Raw genomic sequence first — 24,104 nt, forward strand, 5'->3', positions numbered from 1 at the left:
TAAACCTCAGAGTCCGGCCGGGCTAACGTATCACCGAGTGAAAGAAACGCGGCCGTTGCGTTCAAACGCAGATCACGTGATGCTGGCGGCGCTTTGATGCCGTGAGTGACGTGAACCAAGACCAATAGCAACAGAGGGGGGGGGCGGGGCTGGAGGACCAAGGAGGTGGCGGGTCCTCCGAGTAATGGCGGCGGGGTAAGGGGGCGTTTGGTGGGAGCTGAAGTGCTGAGGGGCACAGAGCCAGGGGAGTCACAACCAATACACACACACATACATATACAAAAAATATATATTTTACATGGACATGCTAAACTATCGGTCATATGAAACCGTTCTCACTTGTAAACTGATCAAGAAGTAATTTGCAAAAGCAGCAAATGTGATGTGAGGCAAACTTTTTCGCATGAGTGCTTCGGGTCTCGAATGCTCTGCGTAGAAGTGTGGTGAAAGCAGGTTCCTTTCAAGCATTTAAAATGGCATTTAGGTGCTTATTTGAATCGAATCAGTGTTCAGGGTGATGGCACTAATTCAGGATGCTTGTTTGGGAGCTGGTGTCGACGTGATGGGCCAGTTGGCCTCTTTGTGCCCTGTAACCAGCATGTGTTTGAAAGGAAAAGGCTGAGGATGCTGGATATCTGCAATAAACAAAACAGAAAATGCTGGAAAAAGTCAAAAAGAACATAAGAACATAAGAAATAGGAGCAGGAGTAGGCCATCTAGCCCTTCGAGCCTGCCCCGCCATTCAATAAGATCATGGCTGATCTGTTGTGGCTCAGTTCCACTTTCCCGCCCTCTCCCCATAACCCTTAATCCCCTCTCTTATCAAGAACCCATCAACCCGCGTCTTAAAAATATTTAGCGAGGCAGCCTCCACCACTTCAACGGGCAGAGAATTCCAGAGATTCACCACCCTTTGAGTGAAGAAGTTCCTCCTCAACTCCGTTCTAAACCGCCTCCCCTTTATCTTGAGGCTGTGCCCCCTAGTCCTACTGTCTTTTTTGAGCGGGAAGAGTCTCTCCACCTCTATCCTATCCATCCCATTCATCATCTTATACGTCTCAATGAGATCTCCCCTCATTCTTCTAAACTCTAACGAGTACAAGCCCAGTTTATTCAGCCTCTCCTCATAGCTCAATCCCCTCAACTCCGGTATCAGCCTAGTAAACCTCCTCTGCACTCCCTCCAGGGCTAAAATATCCTTGCGCAGGTGCGGCGCCCAAAACTGCACACAGTACTCCAGCTGCGGCCTCACCAATGCCCTATACAGCTGCAGCAAGACCTCCCTACTTTTATATTCAATCCCCCTCGCTATGAAGGCCAGCATCCTATTCGCCTTCCTGACCACCTGCAAGCTGGGTTTTTGCCACTCATGCACAAGGACCCCGAGGTCCCTCTGCACCGTCGCCTGCTGCAGTTTTTCGCCACGTAAGTAATAGTCCTTCCTACCATTCTTCCTACCAAAGTGGACCACCTCACACTTGCCAACATTAAATTCCATTTGCCATTTCCTGGCCCATTCGCCCAGCCTATCTAGATCCTTCTGCAGACTCTCCATATCTGTGGAAAGAGTGTTAATGTTCCAAATCAGATACAAATCTTCATCAGAATGATCTGGAGCCAGGAATCTGAAACCCTCCTGCAACAATTCACCTTTGGTAATTCCAAAGGGGAGTCATTTTGGATTAGGAAATTGCTAACTCTGTTCCTTTCTCTAGTGTTTCTCCTCGGTGTGCTGAGCTTTTCCAGCATTTTCTGATTTCAAGTACTTTTTTTCTTCTTTCACAGGATGTTAGTGTTGCTGGCAAGACGTGATTTCTTTTGCATTGCTAATTTCCTTTGAGAAGATGATAATGAGCTGCCTTTTTGAGCCACGATGTGGATATGCCGGCGTTGGACTGGGGTAAACACAGTAAAAAGTCTGACAACACCACGTTTAAGTCCAACCGATTTATTTGATAGTACACTCACTAGCTTTCGGGTTAGTCATTCACCTGACGAAGGGACTAACCCGAAAGCTAATGAGTGTACTATCAAATAAATCAGTTGGACTTAAACCTGGTGTTGTCAGACTTTTTACTGTTTTTGAGCCACTGCAGTCCATGGGAAGTTGGTACAGCCACAGTGCTGTTAATGATTTTTAGGATTTTGATCCAGCAACAGTTAAGGAACAGTGATATAGTTCCAAGATGGAATGGTCTGTAGCTTGGAGGGCAACATGCAGGGGTATCTGCTGACCGATTCTAGATTGTGGAGGTTGCAGGTTTGGAAGGAGCTTTGGTGACTTGTACATCTCGTAGATGCTACTGTGCATCAGTGGTGAATGTTTAAGACTGGCTGATCAAGATCCTGGGTAATTCAAAAAAAGATCCCAAGGCTTGAACATATTCTTTTGGTTGCAGAGAAGTGTTCCCTGTTTATTAATATACGTGGGTTCTAAAAAGTTTGAATGACTCATATTCCAAGCTGGGCTAATGAACCGCTGATTTTGTTCAGACATTAACACACTTGGGATCTTTCAGCAAGAGATGGTCTGTTGCAGAATCACATCTAGCAATAGTAGAACATGGCAGTTAATATGGAGCTGGAAACTTGCTGTGGAATGGAAGGCTCCAGGTTCCTGAGGCATTGAAACAAGACCTGGAGCACCACAACCAAGCTGGGGCAAGGGTCTTCACAGGATGTTTGCTGGTGCTACAGGAAATATTTCAAATTAATAATTCAACTTAATCTATGCTTCTATAATATTACAGGGTAATTGGAAAAATTATTGCTCCTTCACTAGGGTCACTGAAACAAACATTTCCCCTTTTATTAAGTTAGACCATAAAGTTGTTGGTACAGAAATACGCCATTCAGCTCATCAAGTTTGCTCTGCCATTCAATGAGACCATAACTGAGCTGGAATGATAATGCTCAACTCCACTTTCTTGCCTCATCCCCATAATCCTTGATTCCCTTACTAATTTAAAATCTGCCTTTCTCAAGCTTGAACATATATGATGACACAGCCTCTCCTACCCACTGCAGTAAGAAAAAGTTTGGTTTCTAATAGTTGTTACATTGAGGCCTGATTTTAATAACAGTAGAAGATGGGATACGCAAAATGACCCCAGTTTTGAGGTCAGCCTGGTAAATGTTCCCTGGTGCACTTTGTACTATTATTTTACAGAAGTTGGCAGATTTTCACAATTGCCATTAGGGATTTTGCAAATCGGTTACTTCATTCATGTGTCCTCTGAGCTTCTTGCTCTTTGCTGTAGGTTCTGTGATGGTTCTCAGCATGTGTTTCAGCTTCACCCACCAGATTTCTGTCTGAGATGTCACATTCATAAAGCTACAGGTGACACAATGGCAGATTGGTTAGCATTGCTGCCTCAGTGCCAGGGACACAGATTTAATTCTGGCTTAGGTGACTCTCTGCAGTATCTGCACATTCTCTTATGTCTGTCTGGGTGTTCTGGTTTCCTCCCAGTCAGGAAGACGTGCTGATTAGGTGTATTTGCCATGCTAAATTCTCACTCTGTACCTAAACAGGTGCTGGAGTGTGGCAACTAGGGGATTTTCACAATAACTTCATTGCAGAGTTATGTAAGCCTACTTGTGACACTGATCAATAAACTAAACTCTCAAGCAATGAAAACCATCTCAAGGCATTTGGTAGTGTGTAATAGGACAGGAATAATTTTTGATCTCACAGTAAAGTTGCTGCTAAGTAGCAGCGATAATAACATTGTTTAAATTTGCATTCAATTTGAAGGAAAGATGATTGGGTCTAAGATTAGTGTTTTAACTTTCAAGAAAGCACTGTCAAAACTGACATTGAAAAATAGATTAAGGGGTAGATCAGTAAAAATGCAGTAGTTGATGTTTACGTATATATTTCAGATTGGACAGAATTTTAAAAAGCAGTTGGAAAATTGGATGTAGATTACATGAAAAATCTAGCTTCCTGCCTCACAGCAGCAGGAACCCGAGTTTGATTCCCTGTTAGGGTCATTGTCTGTGGAAACTGGCACGTTCTTCCTGTGTCTACATGAGTTTCCTTCAGGTGCTCCATTTTCCTCCCACAGAAAGACATGCAAGCTAAGTGCATTGGCCGTGCTAAATTCTCCCACGGTGTACCGGCATGTGGCGACTGGGGGATTTTCACAGTAACTTCATTGGAGTGTTAATGTAGGCCTACTTGTGATTAATAAATGAAGATTACTTTGCAGGAGCAGCACTCCGAAAGCTCGTGGTTTCAAATAAACCTGTTGGACTTTAACCTGGTGTTGTGAGACTTCTTACTGTGCCCACCCCAGACCAATGCTTCCTATTATATCTTCCTATAACGTGCAGCCTTCATCTTCACCATTAATCACTCTACCATCTTAGTGTCATTTGGAAACTAGCCCCATATTCTCATACATTTATGTATATAACGAAAAGTAAGGATCCCAGCACTGAAGCTTGTGATCTGCCACTGGCCACCAGCTTCCAATCACAAACATCCTTCGTCCACCAAACTGTGTCCTATTACTAAGCCAATTTTGGATTTATCTTCTTGAATTCCATGTGTTTGATCCAGGGGGTTAGTGGAAAGAAGGGAAGTAACAGAGACAAATGATTGCACTAAGAAGATCCATGACCTCCTCATTGTTAAAAGTCTGACAACACCAGGTTTTAGTCCAACCTATTTATTTGATAATATACTCGCAAGCTTTCGGGTTAGCCCCTTCGTCAGGTTTACCTGACGAAGGGGCTAACCCGAAAGCTTGCGAGTATATTATCAAATAAATAGGTTGGACTAAAACCTGGTGTTGTCAGACTTTTTACTGTGTTTACGCCAGTCCAACGCCGGCATACCCACATCACGACTCCTCATTGTTGTCAGAAGTGAGGTTTTGGGGAGGCGTGGGAGGAAGAACACTTCAAAATGAACAAGCTTGTGTTAGAGATATTGAAAAGACATAATACAATTTTTACTTTGAATATTAAATGAAATGTTTATTATCATCAGAAAAAAGATTATAATGAACATAGTTTAGTCCTGGATATGATTATCACAAATATCCAATCACTGGAGTCAATTGCAAACTCGCTATTCACTCAGCAGTGTGGCTGACCGAGTGATTCTCTTCCCAAACTCAGAGCAGGTGAATGGCCTCTCTCCGCGTGAATCTGCTGGTGACTGAGTAGGTGGGCTGACTGAGTGAATCTCTTCCCACATTCGGTGCAGGTGAATGGCCTCTCCCCTGTGTGCACTCGCTGGTGATTCAGCAGTGTGGATGACTGAGTGAATCCCTTCCCACACTCAGAGCAGGTGAATGGTTTCTCCCCCGTGTGAATTCGCTGGTGTACAGAGAGTTGAGATGATCCCCTGAACCCTAATCCACAGGTAAAGCACCTGAAAGGTCTCTCATTAGTGTGAATACGTTGATGGGTCATCAGTTCCCCGGAACTTTTATAGCGCTTCCCACAGTCTGAGCAATGAAAAGGTCTCTCCCCTGTGTGAACTCTCTCATGTCTCAGCACATGGGATAACTGAGTGAATCCCTGCCCACACATGTAGCAGGTGAATGGCCTCTCCCCAGTGTGAATCCGCTGGTGAACAGTGAGTTGAAATGATCCCCTAAACCCAGTCCCGCAGTGAGAGCACCTGAATGGTCTCTCATCAGTGTGAGCACGTTGATGGCACATCAGATCCCCAGAACTTCTATAGGACTTTGCACAGTCTGGACATTTGAAAGGTCTCTCCCCAGTGTGAATTCGCTGGTGTGTCTGCAAGTTGGAAGACTGAGTGAATCCCTTCCCACACTCAGGGCAGATAAATGGTCTCTCCCCGGTGTGAACTCGCTGATGTGTAATCAGCTGTGATGATCGAGTAAATCCCTTCCCACAAACAGAGCAAGTGAATGGCCTCTCCCCAGTGTGAGTGCGTTGATGTGTTTCCAGCTCACACGGGTAACTAAATCTTTCCTCACAGTCTCCGCATTTCCACGGTTTCTCTGCAGTATGAACAGTGCTTTTTCCTTCCATGTTCACAATTCAATGCTGTTCGGGTTACAACGTATTGGCAATTCCGTCAGGTCCTGATGACGTTTGGTTCGAACTTCCCAACTACAAATCCTCTCCTTCTAATACCTTGTGAAATTGATTGAAAAGAAAAAAGGGAGTCACAGAGAAGCATGAGGAACACAAAAAAATGATTGTGAAATTGAGCTGAATGAATCTGGTAATTTCTGGGGCCGGCACTAGGGAAATGTGACAATGAAAACCGGAAGGATTGTTGTAAAAAGATGAAATAGTTCATTAATGTCCTTTAGGAAAGGTAACCTGCTACCCAGTCTGGGCCAACACAGAACTCTGGCCTTCATTGAAAAAGACAGACAAAAGTGAGAATTGGAACTTATGCAGAGGGATTTTATGTTTCTAAAACTCAAGCAAAACTTTAACAGAATATTCCAAACCACTAACCTCCACCTCGTCAAAGGACCAGGGTAGCAGGTGTATGTGAACACCATCATCTCCAAGTTCCCCTGCAACTCACAACAATGTTCTGACTTTTCTGATGTTCAGTATTGGATTAAAGGAACTTTCCTCCATTTTGATATTGGGACAATTGAAATAATCGTCTTCAGTCCCTACTGCAAATTATTTTTTCTTGTAACTGACTCCATCCATGTCACGGCCATGTCACGTTAGAGTTTAGAAGAATGAGGGGAGATCTCATTGAGACGTATAAGATGATGAATGGGATGGATAGGATAGAGGTGGAGAGACTCTTCCCGCTCAAAAAAGACAGTAGGACTAGGGGGCACAGCCTCAAGATAAAGGGGAGGCGGTTTAGAACGGAGTTGAGGAGGAACTTCTTCACTCAAAGGGTGGTGAATCTCTGGAATTCTCTGCCCGTTGAAGTGGTGGAGGCTGCCTCGCTAAATATTTTTAAGAAGCGGGTTGATGGGTTCTTGATAAGAGAGGGGATTAAGGGTTATGGGGAGAGGGCGGGAAAGTGGAACTGAGCCACGACAGATCAGCTATGAACTTATTGAATGGCGGGGCAGGCTCAAAGGGCTAGATGGCCTACTCCTGCTCCTATTTCTTATGTAACTGCCTGAGACTGAACCTGACTGTTCATAGCATACCAAAATATTTCATGAGCTTCCAAACACAGATTCACATCATCACTAAGACTGTGTATGCTCCACTACACTAACCACCTGACTCTAATCTTGTCTCAGGTCATCTCTTGCTGAAGTGGTCACTGATTCCTTTGTTACCTCTAGACGTAACCATCTAATGCATTTCTGGCCCACTTCCCACATTCAGCCTCCCTGCAAGGCTGAGGTCATCTAAAACTCTGTTGCCCATGTGCACCAAGTCTTGCTCACCCATCTACAGAGGCTCCCATTTAAGAAGCAACTAAATTTTAAAACTCTTGTCTTTTATGTCCTTCATGGCTGTGATCATCTGTATTTCTGTAATCTCTTCCAGCCTCACAATCATTCAAAGGTGTATTTATCTAATTCCTGATATAATTGTTCCACAATCGGAGGCCATTCTTTCATTTGCCAAGGTGGCAAGCTGACATTTCATCTTTAAATCTCTCCGTCTTTCTACATTGCTTTTCTCCTTTAAGATTCTGTTTAAAACCTAAGCCACCAAGGCGAAACAATGACTAGCGCAGCAGCCTCACAGTGTTAGGGACCTCGGTTCAATTCTGGCCTTGCGTGACTGTGAGGAGTTTGCACATTCTCCCTATATCTGCATGGGTTTGCTGTAGGTGCTCTAGTTTCCTCCCACAGCCCAAAGATGTGCAGGTTAGGTGGATTGACCATGCTAAATTGCCCATTATTGTCCAAAGAAGTGTCGGTTAGGGGGATTAGCAGGGTTAATATGTGGTGTTGGTAAGATGCTCTTAGTTGGTGCAGACCAGATGGGCCAAATGGCCTCATTCTGCATTGTAGAGATTCTGTGATTCTAATTCATGATTCTCTGATCAATCCTTTGTTTGCCTAAGATGCCCATATATGTTGTTGAAGTTGTACAAGACATTGGTAAGGCCCACTTGGAATACTGTGTACAGTTCTGGTCACCCTATTATAGAAAGAATATTATTAAACTAGCAAGAGTGCAGAGAGGATTTACTAGGACGCTATTGGGACTTGATGGCTTGGGTAATTAGGAGAGGGTGGATAGATTGGGACTTTCTTTTCTGGGGCATAGAAGGCTGAGAGGCGATTTTATAGTGGCATAGATCAGCTAGATAATCAATATTTTTTCCCAAAGGTAGGGGAGTCTAAAACTAGAGGGCATAGGTTTAAGGTGAGAGGGGTGAGATACAAAAGGGTCCAGAAGGGCAATTTTTTCACACAGGTGGTGAGTGTCTGGGACAGGATACCAGAGGTAGTAGTAAAGGCTGGCATAATTTTGTCTTTTAAAAGCATTTAGACAATTACATGGGTGAGAAGGGTATAGAGGGATATGGGCCAAATGCAGGCAATTGGGATCAGCTTAGGAGTTTAAAAAAAGGGTGGCATGGACAAGTTGGGCCGAAGGGCCTGTTGCATGCAGCAAATCTCTATGACTCTATGTGGCTCACAGTCAAATGTTACAAAGAACAAAGAAAATTACAGCACAGGAACAGGCCTTTCGCTTCTCCAAGCCTGCACCGAGCAAGCTGCCCGACTGAACTAAAACTGCTTACAAAGAACAACGAAAATTACAGCTCAGGAACAGACATTGTCACATTTCTGTGAAATGTCTTGGAACATGTATCATGTGATAATAAATACAAATTAATGTTGTTGATTTAGACATAATGTCAGTAGTCCTTCATTGTTGCTGGATGAAAATCCGGTAACTTCTTACCGAACAGCATTGTGAGAGCTTACCACACGGACGGCAGCGGTCCAAAGTGGTCAAACATCACCTTCTCCACACGAGACTGGGGAATGATTAAATCTATCGAATGATAAATGAAGAGAGAGAAATAAAGTTAACGTTTCAGGTGTTCAAAATGGGAATTAAAATGGCGCAAAGTTTTATGGTTAATATCAAGTCAGAAGCATCAGTGGAATGGATCTTAGTGCTGGAAAAAACAATTGCTGATGATGGAAGATTTTTGATAAGAGAGGGGATTAAGGGTTATGGGGAGAGGGCGGGAAAGTGGAACTGAGCCACGACAGATCAGCCATGATCTTATTGAATGGCGGGGCAGGCTCGAAGGGCTAGATGGCCTACTCCTGCTCCTATTTCTTATGTTCTTATGTTCTTACATAATTGGGAGATGGAAAGTGGTAGAAACCTTTTTTGAACATTTATATAAGTAACAGTTAAATACTAAACACAAATAAAATCCATCTATTATTAGAAACAGGGGAAACATTTGGAGTCAGAATGACCTTAAAATTTTAAAACTTAGAAATGAACCCCATCACTTGTCAGTCCAGGAGAGACATCTTCCCCACTGACGTGGCTGCACATGCGCCTTGCTGCACGCCGCCCATTTAAAGACGGCGGTTACGCATGCGCGTTGTCTGTTTCCCCTCATTACAATGAGGTCGTTACTCCGGCCGTTCAGCGGCAGAAATCTCACTCTCGTCTCCCTACTCTGGCAAACGTCATCTTCTAATTCTGAAGTCTAAAGGTTATACACTGTGATTTCGAAGCCTGCACGTACCAACGGCACCCAGGTTCATCGCTCCCCCCACCCGCCATTTACCGACTCTGGATCCGGGAAGGAAGCTTCTCTGCATGGACCATATCACAGTGCGCATGCACCAAACACTACGCCGTTGCGCCGGCGCGCTGACCGCCGGTTGTGTCAATCAGGGACATTCCTTACCGCCAGGAACTCTGGGTACAGTAGCCACCATTGACCATCCAACTTAACAAGTCCTCATTTGTTTTGTTGTTCTGGAGTTAGACGAGTTGAGGGCTGCAATAATGCAGTTAAGAAGCAAAAGATATTGAAATTTAGCTGAATAGGCCTTCTATTGTCCAGCAGGAAAGAGGAGAATGGGAATTAGCGGAGAAACGAAAAATCCCCAAAACAGCGATAAAATATGGGAAACCAATCCCTGTAGTCAAATGCGAACTCACTGGTGCCTCAGCAGGTGGGAGGAACAAGTGAATTATTGCCCGGATGCAGAACATTTAAACGCCCTCTGCAACCTGTGACTTTCTGGGCTGTCAACTGTATAGCTTGATTAAAACTGCTGCTGAAGAGAACTTTGTGACTTAGGAGCATAACAACTAGGAGCAGGAGTAGGCCATTTGGCCCCCCGAGCCTGCTCCACCATTGAATAAGATCATGGCTGATCTTTTTGTGGACTCAGCTCCACTTACCAGCCCACTCACCATAACCCGTAATTCCTTTACAGTTCAAAAATTTATCTAATCTTGCCTTAAAAACATAGAATGAGTAGCCTCAACTGCTTCACTGGCAGGAAATTCCAGATTCATAACCCTTTGTGTGAAAAAGATCCTTCTCAACTCAGTCCTAAATCTGCTTCCCCTTATTTTGAGGTTATGCCCCCTAGTTCTAGTTTCACCCACCAGTGGAAACAACTTCCCCGCTTCTATCTTATCTATTCCCTTCATAATCTTGTATGTTTCTATAAGATCTCTCTGTAAGAAGTCTCACAATATCAGGTTAAAGTCCAACAGGTTTATTTTAACCTGGTATTGTGAGACTTCTTACTGTGTTTACCCCATTCCAACGCTGGCATCTCCACATCCTTTTTGTGTACACAGGGGTAGACAATTGATTCACTCCCTCACCAGGTAGACCTTGTCTCATGATCTCTACGCTTATGTCAAAGCCTCAAAAGAGATTTAGTTTTGAAGAGAGATTGGATAGACTTGGGTTGTTTTCCTTGATATGGAGATGTTGGACTGAGGTAAACACAGTAAGAAGTCTGACAACACCAGGTTTAAGTCCAACCGATTTATTTGTCACCTGACGAAGAGGTTAACCTCAAAATCTTGTAAGTTCACTATCAAATAAATCAGTTGGACTTAAACCTGGTGTTGTCAGACTTCTTACCGTTGTTTTCCTTGGAGCAGAGGACACTAAGGAGGGACGTGATTGCAATATAAAATTATGAGGAGCATAGATAGAGAAGATAGGGAGAAACCTTTCTCCTTTGTGGAGGGTCCAATGACCATGGGCATAGATTAAGGTAGGGAACAGGAAGTTTAGAGGGGATGTGTAGAAAAACATTTTCACCCAGAGGATGGTGGGAGTCTGGAACTCACCACCTGAAAGGATGATGGAGACAGGGGCCCTCCTAACATTTAAGAAATATTTAGATGTATACTTGTGATGATGCCCAGGCATACAAATGCATGGGCAAGTGCTAGAAAATGGGATTCGAGTAGTTAGATGTTTCATATAGATTGGTCCAGACATGATGGGTCAAAGGACTTTTCTCTGCTGTAGACCTTTGTGACTCGCTGAAACAAAGTGAGAGAAAGATATATATATTTGTCATGATGCTGTTAATTCCATTAAAAAGTTCTTTAATATATAAAGTGGGTTTGAAACTACAGAGAGAGAAAAGTATTTTTAAATGTTATTTGTCATGAGGATGGTAATTCTATTGAAAGAACTGTAATGGATAAAGTGGGTCTGTAATCATCAGCGAAAGTACATTTTAATTTTGCAATGTATTTTAAGCTGTGTTGTTTAAGATCCTCCCTGACATGGATTGACCCTGTTGCCAACAGGTGGCAGAGGTCCCCAGTAATGGTCCCTCAACGGAGGGATCTTCCTCCACTATTTTGGAGCCCTGAGGTGGAGAGTGCTGCACGCAGGTTGCATAAAGGCCAAGCTTGGGAGCCCATGAACCGTAGGTTGTACTGGTTCATGGGCTCCCAAGCGTGCCCTTTTTGCAATCTATAGAGTCTATGTGTTATAAACTATACAGCATTTTCAGTTTTCTCAAAAACCTTTTATTGATGTTTTGTTTGCACTTCAGCCCCATGCTCCTGATCTATAACACCTGGTGCAGACGGGGCCAGAGAAGGAGGAGGACTTCCTCGTGAACCTGCTCCTGGGCCTCGACAAGGCATTCCTTCGATAGATCCAGGCAGCAGCGATCGAAGGGATCATCCAACCCGATTGTCTGCCCCTCTATTGCAGCTATATTTGCAGCCAGGTGTCCCTGGAGAGGGAGCATACAGAGTGCATTATTGACCCCTTTAATCACATTTTAATTTAATGTTTTAAGTTTCTTTTCCACTTTGTCTTTTGTTCCCCTCCTTTTCATAGAATCCTGCTGTGCAGAAAGAGGCCCTTCGGCCCATCAAGTCTGCACCGAACACAATCCCACCCAGGCCCTATCCCCATATCCCTACATACTTTACTCACTAATCCCTCTAACCTCCGCTACCCTGGACGCTAAGGGTTATTTCTTAGCATGCCCAATCAACCTAATCCACACATCTTTGGACTTAGGGAGCTGCCTCTTTTGAGTTGTTCTTAAGTTGGATTTCATTTATTTGATTGGACACTAAAAGATATCCCTGATGCGATTGATCCTTAAAAGCCGTAATGATTACTTCAAATGAAAGTTCAATGCCTTAGTTGACATACACAAGCCTCCCATTAGCTGAAGTGAACTTTCTCTGTCAGGAATTGCAGAATCCAGGTCAGATTCAAAATCTGGAGGCATGTTCCACCACTGCTGGTCCATCACTTAGAGGTTAGCTTCTTAAAATCACTGAAGTTCTTTTGAGCCTTCGACCTAGGGTGCAAAGAACATCAGAAGTGTCAGGCTACATTTAAAATGTATAATGTCCAAACCCTTCCCTTCCTCTTCCTTCCCCTAGAGCAGGGGTCTCCAAACTACAGCCTGCAGGCCACATCCGGCCCACAGTGGGCCACATCCAGATCAGAGTTTGGAGACCGCTGCCCTAGAATCATAGACGTTTACAGCATGGAAACAGGCCCTTTGGTCCAACTTGTCCATACTGTCCTTTTTTTAAATCCCTAAGATAATCCCAATTGCCTGCATTTGGCCTATATCCCTCTATACCCATCTTACCCACGTAACTGTCCAAATGCTTTTTAAAAGACAAAATTATACCCGCCTCTACTGCTTCATTTGGCAGCTTGTTCCAGACACTCAGCACCTCTGTGTGAAAAAATTGCTCCTGTGGATACTTTTGTATCTCTCCTCTCTCAACTTAAAGCTATGCCCTCTAGTTTTAGACTCCCCTACCTTTGGGAAAAGATATTGACTATCAAGCCGATCTGTGCTCCTCATTATTTTATAGAATCCTACAAGATCACCCCTCAGCCTTCTACACTCCAGAGAAAAAAGTCCCAGTCTATCCAGCCTCTCCTTATAACTCAAACTATCAAGTCACGGTAGTATCCTAGTAAATCTTTCTTGCACTCTTTCTAGTTTAATAATATCCTTTCCAAAATAGGGTGACCAGAACTTACACAGCATTCCAAGTGTGGTCTTACCAATGTCTTGTACAACTTCAACAAGACTTCCCAAATCCTGTATTCAATGTTATGATGTGGATGTGCCGGCGTTGGACTGGGGTAAACACAGTAAAAAGTCTGACAACACCAGGTTTTAGTCCAACTGATTTATTTGATAGTAAACTCACAAGCTTTCGAGGGGACTCCCTCTTCAAATAAATCGGTTGGACTAAAACCTGGTGTTGTCAGACTTTTTACTGTGTTCAGTGTTATGACCATTGAAACCAAACGTGCTGAATGCCTTCTTCACCCTTTTCACCTGTAACTCACTCTCAGGGAGCTATGAACATGTACCCCTACATCTCTTTGTTCTGTAACTCTCTGCAATGCCCTACCATTAACTGACTTACTCCTGTCCTGGTTCAATCTACCAAAATGCATCATTTCACATTTATCTAAATTAAACACCATCTACCAATTGATCAAGATCCTGTTGCAATTGGAGACAACTTTCTTCACTGTCCACTGTGCCACCAATCTTAGTGTCATCTGCAAACTTACTAACATGCCTCCTATATTCTCATCCAAATCATTATATAAATGACAAATAACAGTAGAACCAGCACTAATCCTTGAAGCACACCGCTGGTCACAGGCTTCCAGTTTGCAAAACAAATCTCTACAACCACCTTCTATCTTCTGTCATCCAGTCAATTTTGTATCCATTTAGCTATCTCATCCTGGATCCCATGAGATTTAATCTAATGCAATAACCTACCATGCGGTATGTCAAAGGCCTTGCTAAAGTCAATTACACAACGTCACTGCCCTCATTTAATTCCATAAATCACCTCATTTACAAAAAGACATCAGAACCCCGGAGGTACAGTGGCACCATGGTTAGCATTGCTACTTGAGCATCAGGGACCCAGGTTCAAGTCTGGCCTTAGATAACCGTCTATGTGGAGTTTGCATGTTCTCCCTGTGTTAGTGTGGGTTTCCTCCAGTGCTCCAGTTTCCTCCCACAGTCCAAAGATGTGTGGGTTAGAATAATTGAGCATGCTCAATTACCCCTTAGTGGCAGGTGGACTGGCAGGTTAAATACATGGAGTTACATGAATAGGATCTAGGTGGAATTGTTGTTGGTGCAGGCTCAATGGTTCAGATGGCCTCTTTCTGCATGTCACAATTCTATGATTCTAATATGATGTTACTGTATCTTTAAGAAGTGTATTTTGTCTAAACTATGTTTTATACAGTTGTAAGCAGGCCTTTTTGGCTTCAGTTTCTTCATTATGGCATAGGTTTGACAAAAAATGTCTTTTATGTGGCTTAAACATGGATTTGTTTATTTTTACTGGGATTTCATGACTCTGCATTGGCAGCCCAGGAATTCTATTGGTTTCGGTTTAAACTGTTGTTTAGTTTTATAAGGGGTGTCAAGCTGAAAGGAAGTCTCTCTCTTCCTCCCTGGTTTTGGAAATTCAACTGGCTAGTTGAAAGCAAGATTGAAGGGAAGAAACTGCTGTTGGTAGCTTGCCTAGAGTCCCTGATGTTTTGAGAAACTGTTTTGAGTCTATCCAGAGAATTGCAGACTTCATCCAAATGATTCAATTCCAGTATTACGTGAGCATTAGTCTATGCTTTATTAAACCTGTTTGAAGGGTCTTGTGATAGGATTGGTGTGATTGGGACAGCTCTTATATTCGTTAAGGATTATACATTATCATGCTTGTTTTGGTGTTGCTTGTAATTGATAGAAATTATTGCTAATATTCTCATTGTACATGTTAACTATGTTCTTAAAAAAAGTTTGTTTGACAAAAGCTCCCTAGTGGGTCATTGAATCATAACTGAAGTGAAACCTATCACGTTTATCCTAGCCAAATTAAAGATGCAAAAGTTATGATCCAGGTAGGCTCCATAAAACATTGATGTTTCTGACCTGGACCAGAACACAAAGCATTGTGTTAAAGAAAAAAAACCATTTCATTTATCAGTGTTATAAAGTTAAAAAAATTGTTACAAGAAATTTAGAAAAGTTGAGGTAGTTATTAAACAAAATGACATGCTGCAGCTACTAAAGTTAAACGTCAAGTAAAAGATTAACACACTATCAATGTCATATTGATAACATTATTTTTATTAAGTGTTTTTCAATAAACTTAAAATTCTACAGATGCTTTATTGAAACATCAAAATGCAACATTTAAATATAAAATGATTCCAAATGAACATTGTTAAAGTAAACAAGGCAGAACAATACTAAAGATAAACACATGGTAGTTCAGATTTTCCATGGTATTAAATGTAAACATTTGTTGTTCAACTTCATGTAATAAGGTAGCCATGATAAATTGTTCCTTAGAGTCAGGGAGATTAGCGGGGTAAATACGTGGGATTGTTGGTGTTGCCGGCTCGATGGGCTGAATGGCCTCTTTTTGCACCGCAGGGATTCTATTATTATTACCGCTGGCTTGATGTGCCAAGTGGCCTTGTTCTGCACTGTAACGCATCTATGATTCAACAGTATCTTACCCAGGCCAATTCCCCCACCCTATCCTTGTAAACTCACACACTTAACATGGGCAATCCACCTATCCTGCATATCTCAGCAATTTTTACAAATTCACCACAGAAAACATCATTTCCAGATGTATCACAGCTCCTGCGCTGATCAAGACCACAAGACACTGCAAAAGAGTCATGAACAAAGCCCAGTCCATCAAACAAAGCGGGCTCCCATCCATTGACTCCATTTACATTTCCCACTGCCTCCGCTGAGCAGCCAGCATTATCAAGGACCTCACACTCCAGACATTCTCTCTTCCACTTTCTTCCATCATGAAAGAGATACATAAGATTGAGGTCAAGTACCAACCAACTTAAGAAAAGTTTCTTCCCTGCTGCAGACTTTTGAATGGACCTACCTTATACTAAGCTGATCTTTCTCTTCAACCTACGTGTAACTGCAACACTATATTCTGCAGCCTCACCTTTCCTTCTCCCCTAAGTACTCTGTGTATGGTCGTAGAATCAGAAATTTACAGCATAGAAACAGGCCCTTTGGCCCAACTTGTCCATGCCACACAATTTTTAACCACTAAGTTATTCCTAATCGCCGCATTTGGCCCACATTCCTCTGTTACCATTTTACCCATGTAATTGTCTAAATGCTTTTTACAAGACAAATTGTACCCACCTCTATAATTACCTCTAGCAGTTTCTTCCAGACATTCACCACCTTCTGAAAAAAAATGCCCCTCTGTACCTTTTTGTATCACCCCCCTCTCACCTTAAACACATGCCCTCTAGTTTTAGACTCCTCTACCATCAGGAAATGATCTGACTGACTATCTTATCTATGGTAAAAAGCCTGACAACACCAGGTTTTAGTCCAACCGATTTATTTGATAGTAAACTCACAAGCTTTCGGGTTGTTGAGTTGAGGAGGAACTTCTTCACTCAAAGGGTGGTGAATCTCTGGAATTCTCTGCCCGTTGAAGTGGTGGAGGCTGCCTCGCTAAATATTTTTAAGAAGCGGGTTGATGGGTTTTTGATAAGAGAGGGGATTAAGGGTTATGGGGAGAGGGCGGGAAAGTGGAACTGAGCCACGACAGATCAGCCATGATCTTATTGAATGGCGGGGCAGGCTCGAAGGGCCAGATGGCCTACTCCTGCTCCTATTTCTTATGTTCTTATGTTCTTAGCCCCTTCGTCAGGTGAATGGAGAGTTCTGGCCTCAGACAGGGCATATAAAGCACAGACAGTTTAGAGATTACTGATTAGAATGCGAATCATTTTTTTTAGGCCAGAACTCTCCATTCACCTGACAAAGGGGCTAACCCAAAAGCTTGTGAGTTTACTATCAAATAAATCGGTTAGACTAAAACCTGGTGTTGTCAGACTTTTTACTGTGTTTACCCCAGTCCAACGCCGGCATATCCACATCATACCTTATCTATGCCCCTCACTATTTTATAGACCTCTATAAGGTCACCCTTGAGCCTCCTACACTGCAGGGAAAAGAGTCCCAGTCTATCCATCCTCCCAAAACATCAAGTCCTAATAGTATCCTAGTAAATATTTTCTGCATTCTTTCTAGTTTAATAATAAAATTTCTATAAGAGAGTGACCACACAATTCCAAGTGTGGCCTTACCAATGTTGCCTATAACTTCAACAAAACATCCCAATTCCTGTACTCAATGTTCTGACCAATGAAACCAAGCACTCTGTATCCCTTCTCAGCCACCCTGTCCACCTGTGACTTCACTTGCAAGGAGCTATGAACCAATACCCCAAGATCTCTTTGTTCTATAACTCTCCCCACCACCCTACCATGAGCTGAGTAAGTCCTGCCCTGATTTGGTCAACCAAAATGCATCACCTCACATTTATCTGAATTAAACTTCATCTGTCATTCATCAGCTCACTGGCCCAATTGAATAAGAACCTGTTGCAATGCTAGATAACCTTATGAAACTTTGTCTACATAACACACAAGAAACAATACTTTTCACCGTATCCCATAAATAAAATCAAATCTTCAGACAAGTGGGAGGAAACTCACACAGACATAGGAAACGTGCAAACTCCACACATTCACCAAGGCCAGAATTGAACCCAGGTCCATGGCGCCGAGGGGCAGCAGTGCTACCAATGGTCCATCAACCCGATTCTGGGTTTAAAAGCCTCACTAATGTGAGAAACACAGCTCACAGTCAAACAATTTAGTCAAGTCAAGTTCTGAAGGAGCAAGATATTTTATTTAACGTTCTTGCAAGACCGGGTGTCCAAAAAAATTAGGCACACCTTACATAGATTTGCAGCACATTTTATACTTTTTTTACAAGCATTGTAATGGCTTTGCAATGTGATGTTCTCCCCTAATTGGTGGTCCCTGTCCCATCTATGTGTGGTCATTCCCCTATTGGCTCGAGGTGCCCCAAGTTTCCATCCCCTCTACTCCCCATCTAACAATGTCTCCTGTTATCACAAGAGTGCATTAGTAAACTCATCCGTCTTACCTAACACTGTTACATGTCCAGTTCAGATTGGCGGTAATCAATCCTTTGCCAACTTAATCACTGCTGTCCCGACTATCTCGGTGACTTTTTTCCCCCTTTTATGCTCAGTTGTAGAAACAACACATCTTGTATACCATTTGCTTTCTATAACTTGGACCTCGTACATTCCTTCAGGATGTGGTGTATGCTTCACTGCACACCACACATCTGGTGTTATTCCTACACCACAGGCAGTCTTTTTATTGTCCCTGACTATTGCTCTGTTAGCAGCAGCAAATTTTATGCCCTATGTTTGTGACTAAAATCACAGTTGTTTCCATAATGTGGGTTATCAATGTGCCTGACTATATCCAGTCTACCTAACTTTAGGCTATTTTTCTATGGTGTTCAGATATATGTGTTAACAGCATCTTTACCTGTTGCTCACAATTCCCCCCTTTTCTTTTTAACTTGCTGTTAACACATCCATCACAAATCCTTACATTTCAAATTCCTGGAGCATCTTTTCCACTGTTTTATCTACTTCATCATCCGGTTCATTTCCCATTTCCAGTAAATTCATTCTCTCTCCACGATCTACAGCAGACATTTTCTTTGCTGGTGTTGTTTCAATAAGCCTTTGGACCAGTCCCCTCACACAGAGGATTATGCAACATCCCACTGTTATCAATATTCCTGCCACTATTATTAAGGAAGTTAGTACTGACACCACCATTCCTTTCCATTTTCCAAACCAGGACTCCAACCAGTCAGTGAATACGTTGTTTACCCCAGAGTTTTCTGCTATTTCCTCTCCTAAGGTTGTTAGTCCTCGTAAGGCTCGGGTTATAGAGCCATCAGGGGCCGTATTATTTGGGATAAAGATACAGCACTTTCCCCCCAACATTACACATACACCTCCTTTCTCTGCTAACATCATATCCAAGGCCATCCTATTTTCCCACGCCATTCTACTAGTGGCGTCTAGTTGTTCCGCCAGCCCCCTGACAGCATCCCTGGTATAAAAAGAACAAAGAACAACCCAGCACGGGAAGCAGGCCCTTCGGCCCAACGAGCCCGCGCCACCGCATCACCCTACACCTATTCTACCTTGCATGTCTACGAATGGAACCCTACTCAGTCAGATTCAGGGAAGAAATAGTGTCAATTTGGTAAAAACCGATTAGCCTAAGAGCACATCTTTGGGGTGTGGGAGGAAACCGGAGCGCCCGGAGGAAACCCACGCAACCACAGGGAGACTGCGCAAACTCCCACAGACACAGGCCCAAATCCATGTATCTGCACAGCTAGCAGTGCTAGTCACTGAGCTGTTGCGGCGCCCGTCTATCGGTCCAGGATCAAGCACACACACCGACACGAAGTACTAGGCCACTCCTGGACTTCCAAGAGCAGCCCACGCACGACCCGCCGTGTGCATGCCCCTCGCTTGACACGAGGTGGACCTCCACCTGTGGAATAAAGACAAAAAATATTAATCATACAGCCTGCCCTTCCGGTGTCTCCCGAGGTTTAACCCTAATTTAATAGCCCCTACCATATCCCTCCATTCTCGTTTCACTCATGTGCCTATCTAACTGCATCTTAAACGAGTCCAACGTTCCTGCCTCCACCACCCTACTCGGTAGCGCATTCCAGACCCCCACAACTCTCTGCGTAAAGAACCTTCTTCTTACCTCCAAATTATACCTCCCCCCCCTCACCCTTAAGTGATGACCTCTCGTGTTCGTACCCAGTCTAGGGAGCAGTCTCTCACTATTAACTCTTATCTATTCCCTTCAGTATCTTATATACCTCTATCATGTCCCCTCTCAATCTCCGTCTTTCCAAGGAGAATAGCCCCAGTCTCTTCAATCTCTCCTCGTAACCCAGTCCCCCCATGCCAGGCAACATCCTGGTAAACCTCCTCTGCACCCTCTCCAGGGTCTCCACGTCCTTCCGGTAGTAAGGTGACCAGAACTGGACGCAGTACTCCAAATGCGGTCTAACCAACGTTCTGTATAACTGAAGCATTAGACGGCAGCTTTTATACTCTAAGCCCCTTCCTATAAAGGCTAACATCCCATAAGCCTTCCTAACAACGTTCTCCACTTGTGACGCAACCTTCATGGATTTGTGAACCTGCACTCCCAGGTCCCTCTGTACGTCTATACTCCTAATCGGTCTACCTTTTATCACATAGCTCCTCTCTGCATTATTCCGTCCAAAATGCATCACCTCGCATTTGTCAGGATTAAATGCCATCTGCCACCTATCCGCCCACTGCACCAACCTATCTATATCCTGTTGTATCACCTGACAATCCAGTTCCGTACCCGCCAACCCTGCCATCTTGGTGTCATCAGCAAACTTGCTGATCACACCACCTACGCCCTCTTCTAAGTCATTTATGTAGACTACAAAGAGGAGAGGTCCCAGTACCGAGCCCTGCGGCACACCACTGGTCACTGGCCTCCAGCCCGACAAGGTACCCTCCACAACTACCCTCTGTCTCCTATTTCCCAGCCAGTTCTCAATCCACCTAGCTACCTGGCCTCGTATCCCATGCGCCTTAACCTTTTCTACCAGCCTACCGTGAGGGACTTTGTCAAACGCCCTACTGAAATCCATATAGATGACATCAACGGCTCTCCCATCGTCAACCGTTTTTGTCACCTCCTCAAAGAATTCCACCAGATTCGTAAGGCAAGACCTCCCTCTAACAAAGCCATGTTGCGTATCCCTAATCAGATCGCAACGCTCCAAATGCTCATACATCCTACCCCTAAGTATTTTTTCCATTAATTTCCCTACCACCGAAGTCAAACTCACCGGCCTATAATTCCCAGGGTTATCCCTACTACCTTTTTTAAACAGCGGTACCACATTTGCTACCCTCCAGTCTTCTGGGACCTCACCTGTGTCCAAAGAAGAGACAAAGATGTGCGCCAGAGGCCCAGCAATTTCATCTTTCGCCTCCCTAAGCAGCCTGGGATAAATACCATCAGGCCCCGGAGCTTTATCCGTCCTTACGCTACCTAAAAGCCCTAGCACTTCCTCTCTTGTAATAACTATATCCTGCAACTGAATCTCCGCTCCCTCCAAGAGACCGCACGATTCCGAACCCCTCTCCTTCGTGAATACCGACGCAAAGTATTCATTCAGGAGCTCCCCCATTCCCTCCGACTCAATACACAACTCTCCACTCTTGTCCCTAAGAGGACCAATTTTCCCTCTAACTACTCTCTTGCCTCTAATATAGGAATAAAATGCCTTAGGATTATCCTTAATCCTACCAGCCAAAGCCATCTCATGCCCTCTCTTCGCCCTTCTAATTCCCCTTTTTAGCTCCCTCCTACTCTCTCTATATTCCTCCAGTGCACACTCCGTACCCATTTGTTTTGACCTAACATACGCCTCCCTCTTCTTCCTGACCAAGTCTTCAATATCCCCCGTAATCCACGGCTCTCTAATCCTACCTTTCCCATCCTTTCGCTTAACCGGAACATACCTCCCCTGCAACCATTTCATTTTGTCCCTAAAAGCCTCCCACTTGCCAACCGTGGACTTGCCAGCTAACAGTCCCTCCCAGTCAGTTTGCTGCAGCTCCCTCCTAATCCTGCCATAGCTCGCCTTTCCCCAGTTCAGCACACTCCCGTTTGGACGGCACTCGTCCCTTTCCATTTTTATCCTAAAGTAGACGGACTTGTGGTCACTGTTCGCCACATGTTCGCCTACCTCTACCTCACCCACCTGCCCCGGCTCGTTTCCCAACACTAAATCCAGTATAGCCCCTTCCCTAGTCGGGCTAGTTACATACTGTTCTAGCGACCCTTCCATAACACATTTCACAAACTCCTCTCCCTCCGTACCCCCAGCTCTAGGCCCCCTCCAATTCACTCCGGGAAAATTAAAATCACCCACTACAACCACTCTATTCTTCCTGCACCTGTCCAAAATGCCCCTGCAAATTCCCTCCTCCACTGACTTTGGGCTGTTGGGTGGCCTATAGTACACCCCTAGCAATGTGATCTCTCCCTTTTTATTCCTCAACTCCACCCAATGAATTAATGAATCTCTGTTGGTTATAATATATAGAATTTATCCAATCTACGTTCGTATTTATTGTCACCCACCAAAACAAGGACTCAAACCCAGCTGTAATCTGATTCCGGGCTTTGAATTCATCTGGGACTCCCCGAGGCACTCCTATGGGATCTAGATATATCTTTTCATCAAAAGAAGTTCCTATCACTGATCTCTTGTTTTTCCTGATCCTTCTGGATCCTTCAAATGCCAGGGTAAATGGTATAGCCAATTGGACAATTGCACATGTACCCTTCCACTGGGGGGGGTAGAGTTGGCCTCAGTACCCTTCCTCCACAATACCATCATATATCTGCGCTGGGGATTTTCAATGATGAATAGTTCCCTCCCATTCTGTTCTCTGTAATGCTCCTGACCTCTGAGCATGATTCTAACTCCCCCATACTATGAGTTAACTCTGTTCCTTGTCGGTTCACACATGAGGTGTGATTCACAACAGCAGCGAGGAACTGAGGGGGAGTTTTTAAGTTCTTTGCTTCCACGGGAGGGAACATCAGGGATAGGGATGTGCAGTTTGGGTTGCCCCATGCTCCCTTTTCTTGATACAGGGCCAACATGCACTCCATACCTCTTCTGTCGCGTTTCCATCCCAGAGGGAAGGGTACTATTTGAGCTACCGGCCTCCCAGATGCACAGGCATAGCAATTGCTTTTATTTAAGCTTTTCACAGTGTATTGGACCCATTCTACCCAGGCATTGGTCTCCTCACATCCACTCCCTATTTCAAGGGTCTGTCTTAAGTCTTTTACTTCTACCACTCTTATAAGAACATAAGAAATAGGAGCAGGAGTAGGCCATCTAGCCCTTCGAGCCTGCCCCACCATTCAATAAGATCATGGCTGATCTGTCGTGGCTCAGTTCCACATTCCCGCCCTCTCCCCATAACCCTTAATCCCCTCTCTTATCAAAAACTCATCAACCCGCGTCTTAAAAATATTTAGCGAGGTAGCCTCCACCACTTCAACGGGCAGAGAATTCCAGAGATTCACCACCCTTTGAGTGAAGAAGTTCTTCCTCAACTTCATTCTAAACCGCGCCCCCCCCCTTTATCTTGAGGCTGTGCCCTCTAGTCCTACTGTCCTTTCTGAGTGGGAAGAGTCTCTCCACCTCTATCCTATCCATCCCATTCATCATCTTAACGTCTCAATGAGATCTCCCCTCATTCTTCTAAACTCTAACGAGTACAAGCCTAGTTTATTCAGCCTCTCCTCATAGCTCAACCCCCTCAACTCCAGCATCAGCCTAGTAAACCTCCTCTGCACTCCCTCCAAGGCCAATATATCCTTGCGTAAGTACGGTGCCCAAAACTGCACAAGTACTCCAGCTGCGGCCTCACCAATGCCCTATATAGCTGCAGCAAGACTTCCCTACTTTTATATTCAATCCCCCTCGCTATGAAGGCCAGCATCCCATTCGCCTTCCTGACCACCTGCTGCACCTGCAAGCTGGGTTTTTGCGACTCATGCACAAGGACCCCGAGGTCCCTCTGCACCGTCGCCTGCTGCAGTTTTTCACCACGTAAGTAATAATCCTTCCTACCATTATTCCTACCAAAGTGGACCACCTCACACT

At 44.1% G+C, this 24,104-nt stretch overlaps 1 protein-coding gene across 1 annotated transcript in view; it reads right to left on the bottom strand.

Annotated features, from left to right (window-relative positions):
• LOC145351414 (uncharacterized) overlaps positions 1–24,104 on the bottom strand; it is a 49,799-nt gene that overhangs the window by 3,582 nt on the left and 22,113 nt on the right. The window contains exons 3-4 of the mRNA XM_080201019.1: positions 8,874–8,943; positions 5,102–6,025 (exon numbers count right to left, since the gene is read on the bottom strand). Of these exons, the coding sequence (XP_080057145.1) occupies positions 5,102–6,025; positions 8,874–8,943 (994 nt within the window). The remainder of the gene's footprint in view (positions 1–5,101; positions 6,026–8,873; positions 8,944–24,104) is intronic.

Source organism: Carcharhinus amblyrhynchos, chromosome 13 (genome assembly GCF_965287045.1).
Source record: "Carcharhinus amblyrhynchos chromosome 13, sCarAmb.v2.hapA, whole genome shotgun sequence".
NCBI classification, from domain to species: Eukaryota; Metazoa; Chordata; class Chondrichthyes; order Carcharhiniformes; family Carcharhinidae; genus Carcharhinus; species Carcharhinus amblyrhynchos.